We start from the raw sequence: 10,551 nt of genomic DNA on the forward strand, positions 1-10,551 counted from the left end.
CCATCTTCTAATTCTTCTTCTACTTCACTACCATAGAGTGAGATAAGAACTGACCCAAAAATTGTTACATAAACAAATTTAAAATATCAAAAAAATGATAATATCATATTTAATCTCATATTTGTAGAAGAATTAGAAAATTAAGACTTCAGAAAAAACTTATGTTAAAATTATACAAACACTCCTAAAATGGATAATTTCTTATAGCTCATAGAGCCCACATTGCGTAACATAATACTTTTATTTCTTATGATTTACACAAATAATTCTAAAATAGATAATTTTTTATAGCTAAAAGAGATCACATCGCCAAATATAATAGAATGAGTTTACCTAAGACGAATAATTATTTATGATTTATTGACAAAAATAATCATATATATATATATACATATATACATATATATATACATATATACATACATATACATATATATATATATATACATATATATACATATACATATATACATATATATATACATATACATATATACATATATATATATATACATATATATATATATATATATATATATACATACATATATATATACAGTCTACAGATGTAGATTACCATAAATATAGGAAATGTTCAGTGAAGCGATCATGTGCAGAATGATGACTCCAAAAGGCCAACACACACCACTGTAAACATCTTAGATTTGAACCTTCTCCAACCTGTCATCCTTCTTGTCCACATGATCTTCTACCTTTCTTTATAGCGAATGACCGTCTTCCTTCGCAGCACTCCGATGATCTCCGGGGCATTTGTGCCAATCTGCATCGGTCGTTCCGAACGCAACCGCAGATGAGAGAGTCCACGAAACCAAGTAAAATCTTTGTTACTATGAATCCTTTTTCCCCCGCTTCCTTCATTTGGTGGGTCTCTCTGGCTTCCTCCACAGTCCACCCCAAAGAGAGGAATAGACTACGAGTCGAGAGGAAGAGTCCAAAAACCGACGACTTCCCCCCTGAAGATCCAGTTTTTATCCCTCGTTTCCAGCTTCTCGGTTCCACTGGGCCGAATTCAATTCCCTCCCTTGCTGAAATTGCCTATTGGTTGTTGTGATCTCCCCGGTTCCTTCTGTTTCATCGATACGTTGCCTCCGCTGAGAAAGGTGGGATCTTTACTCATAATTTGAGATGGACAGCGGTGATTGGAAGGACTCTGTGGCGGCTCTGGGTGCGCTGTAAGAGGGGAGAAGAAGAGGAGAGCAGCTATGAGCTTCAAGAGAGGAGGAGGAGGTCGCGGCGGCGGTGGGGGAGGAGGAGAGTTGTCGGCAAGGGGCATAGTGTCCATGACGTGGACCTTCTTGCTTTGCCTTGGAAGCTTTTGTGCTGGTCTACTCTTCATCAACAGGTACCAATGTTTCTGTTTGGTTCCTTCACTTTGGGCCCTTGGCTTCTTAGATTCTGTTTCCTTATAAAGAGAAAGCTTTGGTCTGGATTTCGACCAACAGAGCCTTGTTAGTGGTTTATGATCAGATCAGTATAATCTGATCGATTCGTTGTGATAGCTGGAATGCATGATTATTGTGCTATAGTTATCCGATCAATATGCTTTATTGAGTGCCACTTCTTGCATCCGAATTGATTGACTAGACTCACAAATCTGTTTTAGCTGCAGATCCACTTAAAGAAACAGTTGGTCTGATGCAAATTGGATAGTGATTTATAGGACAATATGGTGCTACAGAAAGTAGCTAAACTGAATTTTCTGATATCATCAGACATATCAAACTGGAATAGCTTGTTCTCAGTTTCTGTGGCTTCTGCAAAGTGGATAAATTACTGTTTTTTTCTTCATTAATTTAGTGTTGGTGATGAACAGATAGGCCTTTACAGTATGTGTTTTAGCGATATACTTAGACCAGCTTAGGGGTGTCATTACTGTGGCTAGTTGTAGTAATTCCCTTTTATAAGTTCTCAGCACCGTGCTGTGCATCAAGAAGTTGGGCTTTAGAGACTTCGGTGGTTCGATAGCATGATATACTTTTCTTTGAAAGTTTCTTTACTTTAGAGTAGCATCTACTCTAGAGCAAAATCATGGCATGCTACCGACTCATTTCAGTTTCCACTATAATAACCATGTGATGTGGTCATAATCCTGATCAATGGTGACAGTTGGACAATGCCTGAAGCAAAGGACATCATCAGGACAACGGGAACAGAAGATAATAAGCTGAATCTAGTTGCCAATGACTGCAATCCAAGAACAGTGAGTGTGTTAACCTTATACCATTTTTGAATAGTTATTTCAATTTATTCTCTAAAATGGCAATGTGGTTAGACATAAATGTTATTGCATTCTTTTGATATACGAAAATGTTGTTACATTCTGTTTCTACCTTAAACTATGAATTCATCAGCTTTGCCAAAAAATTAAGATTTTGTCGGTGTCTCATTAGAGACTAATTGTTAGTTCATTTATTTTTCACTTTAGCTGGTATATTACTCGTTACATCATCCTTTTTCTTTTTCTGTTTTCATGTATTTCAGATTGACAAAAAACAAGAGGCCAAAGATATCCTCGGCAAAGTTTCAAACACACAGCAAGTTATACAGTAAGTCAGGGTATCGGTTTGTGTCATCAGAACTCTTTGGATATGAATCTAAATCATAATAGTAATAGCACATCTGATGATACCTGTGAGAATTTTTTAGTTACAATCTGCTCAGTAACAGAACCTTTTGTACAGGACACTTGATAAAACAATAGCGAACTTAGAAATGGAATTAGCAGCTGCCAGAGCCACACAGGAGTCACTAGTCAATGGTGCTCCATTGTCGGAGACTCTAAAGGCTACCGAATCTAGGGCACGAAGGAAGTATCTGATGGTTATAGGAATTAATACTGCATTTAGCAGTCGTCGGAGAAGAGATTCAGTTCGTGCAACTTGGATGCCTCAAGGTTTCATTGTCCACCTGCATTTGCATATTGTTTCATGATCAATTGCTTGGATCTAATTATCAAATTCTTATGTGTAATAATTAATAGGCGAAAAGAGAAAGAAGCTGGAGGAAGAGAAAGGTATTATTGTTCGGTTTGTCATCGGTCACAGGTGTGTACCTGCAACACTAGTTTCATCAGAAAACATGTTCTTGTAGATTCTTCCTTTTCCTTTCCATGTCCATCCATGTGTTGTCTCTTTATGTGTCTCTGTCTGTCAGTATGCTTAGTGAGCATGAGTAAACCACAATTTGCACCTTGCATTTGTGTGCTAGTATGTAAACATCTTACCCTGGAAAAATTATATTTATGCCAAAGATTGACTGCAAGTTACAACTCCATTTGGCTCTCAAGACATGCTCTACTAAGGTGTTGTGGTGAATTGCAGTTGATGCTTTAATTTGAAATGTAATTTCAAACTAGGCATGATGTGTTTTATAATATCATCAAGATGGGAGTATGATTGAAAGAAGTTTCAAAAATGGATGTGACTAGTTTAGTTTTCTCTTTTCTTGTTCTTATGATTTTAGTGTAAAAATCATCATTCTTAGCCTAGACTTCGGATCAAGTTATCTTGTTTGTGGTGTTTTACTCAAAATCCCTACTCACCTTGATTATTTCCTTTGTTATTGTTTTTTTTGTCCTGAAAGATGGTCAGTAAATAGAACAATATAAGAAAGTAAATTTCCAAAAAAGTAAATTCTCCAAATTTATCAGCTTGGGAGGAGAAATATATCTTCTATTTTTTTACTACTCGATTCCCCTCCTACAATTGAATGCACAGAGAGAACCAAAAGAGCATTGAGAACCTTTCTAGCTTTTGTTCAGCTTATTCTGACTTTGTTGCCTCTGCTGCTCAATAGATTTTCAATCTAACAGCCTTGAGATATTCTCACAGTGCTACATCTGGTGGAATTTTAGACAAGGCAATTGAAGCTGAACATGCAAAGAATGGGGACTTAATGAGACTGGTTGGATTCTTGAATTCTTTTTATCATAGAGCGATTTATTGCTATCATAATTAGATGTTATTTGGCCAGTCCAAGTTTTCCATTAACATACTTTTGTTTGGTTTCCACATGGTCAAACTTGTATTATTGATTCAATGATACATTTATTTACAGGATCATGTTGAAGGCTATCTTGAGTTATCGGCCAAAACTAAAATATATTTTGCAACTGCTGTTTCTATGTGGGATGCCGATTTCTACATCAAAGTAGATGATGATGTACATGTAAATATTGGTGGGTGAAGTAGCTATTCTCATTGCTTACATATGTCTTTGTCTAGCAAGATGAAATTTTAGCTCTACAAGCATCTTCTTCTTTCTCTTAAGATATATTATTTCGGTGTATATCATGTTCAGTTAGTAATTTACATAGCTTAAGTTGCTTGCACCCAAAATCAATCTTAATTGTAAAAAATTATAGCTTCTGCTATTTACCTTAGGAAATCTGATACTCCCTAGAAAAAAGAAACAAACATATGACAGTCCACTCAGCCCTAGCTTTCACTTGTTCCTCTTTACTGGAACTACAGTCTCGCTTTGACTATATGTTTGTTTTCTTAATTGTCTAATGTGAATATGTTGAATTATCTGACTTCCAAAATTGTAGCAACTCTTGGTGAAACTCTGGCCAAGCACCGTTCGAAGCCTCGGGTATACATTGGATGTATGAAATCTGGTCCAGTCCTTGCTCAAAAGTAAGCATGTTTTTTTACATGACAGTATTTGTGATCGACAGGTGCCATTTAGTATGTCTCAGTGTCGAATGTTGTTAATGGACAGGGGAGTGAGATACCACGAACCTGAGTATTGGAAGTTCGGAGAAGAAGGAAATAAGTATTTCCGGCATGCTACTGGGCAGCTATATGCCATTTCAAAGGACTTGGCTACTTACATATCCATGAATCAGTAAGCTACAACTAGCATCCAATTTTTGCTACATGTTTACTGCATTGAACTCCATTTCTTCTAATGCTGTGAATGCTACAATCATTGTTGGAGCTATATTCTGAAAACTAATTTTACCGTAACCGACCTATGATGCAACTACTCTGGTTCTCTTAACATTAGGCATGTGCTTCACAAGTATGCAAATGAGGATGTTTCACTGGGATCATGGTTTATTGGACTAGATGTTGAACATATCGACGATCGCAGACTATGTTGTGGCACCCCTCCAGGTAAGATACAAATTCATCAAGACACACTAGTTTTTCTTTATCAACAGTGATGCATGATCAATTAAATTTCCATCTTGGATTCTCCTGCATTGCTTGTAGTCACCAAAAGCTTCTTCACAAGTATCGCATGTATAAATAAAATCTACACCGTGTTTAGTTCTATGTCGAGGCAGTTAGATAAAGTATGTCTTAGAATTTCGGCACATAAAAATATATCGTTTTGTAAAATACTCTGAAAATCTTGGGTGCGGTGTTGGTTGCAGGCCTCAACTCATTTCCTTTTGAAAAGAACTTGATATAAAAAACAGGAAAACTAAGCTTTGGTTTTGATCGGAATTTAGATTCCTGACTTATTCATGGATGAGATGGGTTCTTCTTATAATAGCCAGTTTTACATTTATTGAACACATTGTGTTGCTCATAAAAAATATGCTCTAAACATGTTGAAGAAGAATTAAGAGTTTCACTCAAAGAAGCATAATAGGAACACAATCGTACCTTTTCTGAGAAAATGTGGGATGTAGAGAAGTAAAAGAATTACAACAAAACATCAAGTCAAACTGTGGTTGACAGGAACCATTGGTTACTTGTACACATCATGATGTTTAATCGAGTTTTATGTGAACGGTACTTCATGCAGGCATAGATTCATAACCTATGTGTCAATGTATCAGTTGTAGTTCTTAAGCTCTTGCTCTGAGCAATTCTTTCGAGCTATAATATATGATAGACTAATGCACCGGTGCTACTTGTATGCAGACTGTGAGTGGAAAGCCCAGGCAGGCAACATCTGTGTTGCCTCGTTCGATTGGAGCTGCAGTGGCATCTGCAACTCAGCTGAAAGGATCAAGGAGGTTCACCGGCGGTGCGGGGAAGGCAAAAACGCTCTCTTGAATGCAGTCTTTTGAGAGAAGCATCCCTTTTGCTTGTTGACATGGTGGCGCGTTACGTTGCATCTATACAAACATGTTCTCATCGCGCAAGTATCAGAGTTTAAAGAGAATGATCCCCAGAACAGTGAGAAAGTGAGGAATACAGAAAGTGAAAGAGAGGAGAGGGAGTGGCAATTCTCCCCCGACATTCTTTAGAGGTTCTTGATGACCAATTTTTTTGTATCTTACAACTCATGTTAATGGGTTCAGGTGTAATAAGTGCTGGTCATCCTATAGATGACTTTTCCTTCTCTCTCCTGTTGTGCAGAGTGATGGGTGTTCCTTGTGGTTTACCTGTAAGGAAGTGTTTTCTTCTTATGGTCTGTGATCTATGATATTTAGTTCAACTTGGAGAAGTACATCCATTAGGATAAAGTTCAATTTTTGACAGTCACGTCCTTTTAGGACTAGCATCTCCTGATTAGTAGAAAGTAGGCTTGAGAATCCATTTTGACATTGATAATTGAACCAAAAAATGAAATTTTCGATAACACTAGGAGATGTGGGAAGAAAAAAAAGGAGGAGACCATGGAGGAAGGAGGAGGAAAAGTACTAGACGATAGAAGACACAAAGGGTAGACAGGGCTTGCGAGTCACAAGCACTAAAAAGAATTGAAGGCATCTAAGACAGCGGTCCACGATGTATCGACCAATAAATATCATTCAGTATAAACTGGTCCGAACAAAATTAAATTTTTTGGGTTAAAGCTCATTGAATTCTCAGAAAATGGACTCTTGATAATTCTAACACTAAAAGCTGGGAATTAAACAGATAAAAGGATGAGAAACTAGCTTAATCAAGTAGATACTAGATTCATAAATGTAACAAAACAATCTACTCAAAAGAAAACAACTAAATAGAGGTGGTCAGTGATACCAGAGTTGATTTGCTGCAAGATCAACCAGATAATCCAGACACCCTAGGATTAATGTGATGCATGTCAGCTCAAGTTCCATAGTGAAATGAGTGACTTTGCACATCAAATTTAACATCAAACAAAGCACGGTTCAACACCAACATAGCCAACAACAAAAAAATGTCATATGCCATGAAGTTGACATGAACTTGTGTGGAAGTAATAGTTATAATTCCAGAGTTGAAAGTAGCGAGATTGACAGCCCAGCTTTATGAGGCTACATCTAAAGAGCAGAAATTTAACCAATGTCAGAAATATGCACATTTGCGTTCATTATTTTATCTACAAGGATAGCACATGCCAGATCATCTTAAAAGCGACCAAATGTGTTCTCGCCACTATATGTCATGTAAAGAAAACCGTCTTCATCTTTGTGTTCTTCATAGATGGCAGACATCATTGCAGCTGCAATGGAAAATTATGGATGAATACAATGAAAAAAAGCAAAAACAAACAAACTGAATATGAAGTAGCTCATATGCCTGTAGGTGGTAATGTGTTCTTGACAAAAATAAAGATGGCCTTCTCTGCACTGAGCTTAATCCTCTTCCGAACAACATAAACAAATTGTCCAACTGTTAAATCTGCAGGAACTAGGTACCTATATAAAGCCATAAGACATGTTCAGAAATTGTAAAGACTAAAAATAAAATAAGAAAATATGTCAACATTATGGGTTATATAATTTTAACTAAAAATGTAAAACATGGTGTATGCCACTCACAACAAATTTCCTAACTGCATATTCATGGTTAAACCACATGCTAAGGCCTGCTCCACTAAATCAAGTGGTCATGTGCATAGAAACTGTACAAAATTTTACAGGTTAAAATCTTCCTAATACTAGGTCAGACAGGAACAGTTTGTTTCTTCACCTCGGGAAAGGAAAATTCAACTTTAAAGTAATTATATAACCTCTACAATGTTTCCCATTCATCAACAAATTCTAAGAATAGGAAACCAGTAAAGTGAGGATATCTGGAATTCCTTTTTATAGAACTTAACAAACAATGGTTCTTCCTCAAAAAAAGTTGTACACAGGTGTAGTAGATCACAGCACATACCTAATTGTATTACAGGAATTCCCAGAATTTAAGTCCACAAAGTTAAACATATTTTTTCCCCCAAAAGTCCACCTAATTAAACATTGATAATGAAGATAAAGCATGAAAAACATGTTTGACCCTCAAAAAAAGGGAAGAAAAGAAATACCACAACTACAAATGAGTCATACGGATCTAGTTAAGGACCATAAATTGAACAATATTTGTTTCTTTAAAGTTTAGATGACTAAAAATATAGTCACATAAAACAGACAGATCTTAAAAATGAAAAGATAAGTACTAACTTCTTCTTGTCAATGTCTGGTATATCACTCCTTTCAGCCTTCTCAACAATCACCTACATTAAATGACAATATCTATGAGAGGAATTAATAAAGTATCATTCTAAAATTACCACAAAAATGAAATTTTTACGGGAATTCTATCCGAGTACTTCTCTCTGATTCGTGCAGCCTCAGCCTGCCTTTTTTCTGAAATTAGAATGCAGAATCCATTTCAACATAGAAATCAAGAAACTTGAGAAGCCAATCACACAAATATCAAGCAAGTCATAGGCAATATTAAGATAAAAATCAAAGTGGTAACAATTACAAGGTAAGTTCAAGTATAACCACAGGAGTAGACCATAAAAGTAAGAACTCACAAATATTGTGGATAACAGGAACTTCCGAGAGGCAAAGTCACATATTTCATCTGTAAATACTTGTCAATTAAAAATTTCAGTCATTCTCATATGCAAAGTCAAACTCATTGATCCATCAGCACACATGAGTGCAACTTTGTTATGTGTATCCATAAAGTTTCACATCATAACCTGCCACATTTCTATAAGTATCCTCCCATAATTGAATGCCACATGAACAAATAATCACTAAATTTGCCGCTCCAGACATGCTTCAGGTTCATGGCACTTCAATGTTAATATAAAGGGTTATGAACTTTTGTTAACCTGAAATGTTGGTGAGCATCCTAGATTCGAATCCATATGAAAGAAACATTTTAAGAATTTCATGTTCCTTTTGAAACTCAATTCCCTCTTCTCAGACAATCTCCTTTAATTAAAAGCATAAAATCAACCAAACGATCTCAAACCACAACCGTAATCTCCATAGAGTCATAAAAGATTACATGCTAAAGAAAACCTAGCAGCATAGATATAAAAAAAAAATCGAACTTTATTCCAAAATCCCATCCCTGACATAAAAAGACAACATTTTCTTCGAGAAATTGCGGGGCTTGGAAGCACAAACCGAGGGGGTGGTCGAGCTTGAACGAGCTGTTGGCCATCGAGAGTTCAGGATTCCTGCTGAAATTCCCAAGACCACGCAAATACCGTCACAACCACCGGTGATTCCAATCCAAAACAATCAAATATCACAATCGAAAATTATACCGATCGATCGATGGATCGTGGGTGGAAGGATCGAGTTCGGACTCTAAACGATCGAGGAATCAATTGCGGCAACAGAATTCCTCGGCACCGGATTGGGAAAGAGGGGAACTCGGAGACGGGCAGGCGTTTCGGGAACCTACGGAATTGGGGAAAGGTCAAATAATTGCTAGGGTTTTTATAGTAGAAAGAAGTTAAAAGACGTGGAGAAGGATTGGATTAAGCTGCACGGAAAACGAGAAAGGGACAGTTTGCCTGCTCGAACAAGCAAAGACCTTTGGACTCCAAAATAACTGCTAATTACGAATCAATTAAAGATATATTATTATATGTCCCTAACAGCTTTTTTGTTGATTTCTTAATTACTAATTAAAAATCAATTAAAGAATTAGTTATTTTAGCCCATAAATAATGATAATGGTGAGTGGTTCAATTATAGCTTTATCCAAAATCATTCACATGTCATGATCAAGAAATCACCTATAGATGTAGTTGGGCTTGTGATAGCTAAATGTTGGATGTCTCATTAATATATTGTAAACAATACCACCCCTAACCCTATCGATGGCTTGTGGTAAATCAATGATTCTTAGAAATCAAATAATAATAAAAATATGAATTAATAATATATTATCTCATATATTTATTTTTTTTAATTTTTCTATCCCTGTCTTTTTAAAAAGTTATATTAAGAATCATATACTTATGAAAAGTAAAACATCTTACTTTAATAAAATCATTCTCTCTATTTTTTATTTTATAAAATTATTTTTTAATCCTAAAGAAATATTTTAATATTTTACCTAATATAATTTTTGAATATGTAAGGATCGAGATACTAAATATAGTTAATTACATAACGTAATTTATAATTAATCTTAAAAAATGTAATAAATTGGTGGAAACTTTTTTTTGTCTAAATCGAAATAATATTATTCAAATACAACCTTTACAACTAATTATAATTTTTTTCAAGTAGGTTATTCTATTAATACCATATATAAATATTTGGATCCAACACATACTCTTTTGTATATTTAATTCTTATTTTTTACTTGGATGTATATATACATATATAGCATATTTATCCCTCTCAATTTTAAAATA

At 35.5% G+C, this 10,551-nt stretch overlaps 2 protein-coding genes across 3 annotated transcripts; one reads left to right on the forward strand and one right to left on the reverse strand.

Moving 5' to 3' along the window:
- The first annotated feature begins 868 nt into the window (after positions 1-868).
- Positions 869-6,324, forward strand: LOC103982887 (probable beta-1,3-galactosyltransferase 2). The gene is made up of 11 exons (XM_009399952.3): positions 869-1,363; positions 2,128-2,221; positions 2,503-2,567; positions 2,703-2,914; positions 3,002-3,065; positions 3,852-3,924; positions 4,078-4,198; positions 4,571-4,658; positions 4,744-4,869; positions 5,032-5,141; positions 5,901-6,324. The coding sequence occupies exons 1-11, from the start codon at positions 1,224-1,226 to the stop codon at positions 6,047-6,049; spliced, it is 1,242 nt and encodes a 413-aa protein (XP_009398227.2). The 5' UTR covers positions 869-1,223; the 3' UTR covers positions 6,050-6,324.
- Positions 6,325-7,093: 769 nt separating this feature from the next.
- On the reverse strand, positions 7,094-9,608 carry LOC135637325 (autophagy-related protein 8C-like). 2 transcript variants are annotated; one of them, XM_065150010.1, is made up of 6 exons: positions 9,448-9,608; positions 9,305-9,360; positions 8,469-8,524; positions 8,339-8,391; positions 7,473-7,591; positions 7,094-7,395 (listed from the first exon to the last, which is right to left on the reverse strand). In XM_065150010.1, the coding sequence occupies exons 2-6, from the start codon at positions 9,339-9,341 to the stop codon at positions 7,301-7,303; spliced, it is 360 nt and encodes a 119-aa protein (XP_065006082.1). In that variant the 5' UTR covers positions 9,342-9,360; positions 9,448-9,608; the 3' UTR covers positions 7,094-7,300. The 2 variants fall into 2 exon arrangements, with proteins under 2 accessions (XP_065006082.1, XP_065006083.1); XM_065150011.1 differs by having other exon boundaries at positions 9,305-9,357; positions 9,448-9,604.
- Between the last annotated feature and the right edge of the window lie 943 nt (positions 9,609-10,551).

This window comes from Musa acuminata, chromosome BXJ3-4 (genome assembly GCF_036884655.1).
Source record: "Musa acuminata AAA Group cultivar baxijiao chromosome BXJ3-4, Cavendish_Baxijiao_AAA, whole genome shotgun sequence".
Classification (NCBI taxonomy): Eukaryota; Viridiplantae; Streptophyta; class Magnoliopsida; order Zingiberales; family Musaceae; genus Musa; species Musa acuminata.

Coding starts and splice junctions, on each gene's coding strand:
- LOC135637325 (XM_065150010.1), bottom strand. CDS start 9,341: ATGGCCAACAGCTCGTTCAAGCTCGACCACCCCCTCG. Junction 8,525..9,304: donor CAAGCTCGACCACCCCCTCG/GTTTGTGCTTCC, acceptor TTCTAATTTCAG/AAAAAAGGCAGGCTGAGGCT. Junction 7,396..7,472: donor GAACACATTACCACCTACAG/GCATATGAGCTA, acceptor TTTCCATTGCAG/CTGCAATGATGTCTGCCATC.
- LOC103982887 (XM_009399952.3), top strand. CDS start 1,224: ATGAGCTTCAAGAGAGGAGGAGGAGGTCGCGGCGGCGGTGGGGGAGGA. Junction 2,915..3,001: donor TGCAACTTGGATGCCTCAAG/GTTTCATTGTCC, acceptor AATAATTAATAG/GCGAAAAGAGAAAGAAGCTG. Junction 3,066..3,851: donor CGGTTTGTCATCGGTCACAG/GTGTGTACCTGC, acceptor ATATTCTCACAG/TGCTACATCTGGTGGAATTT.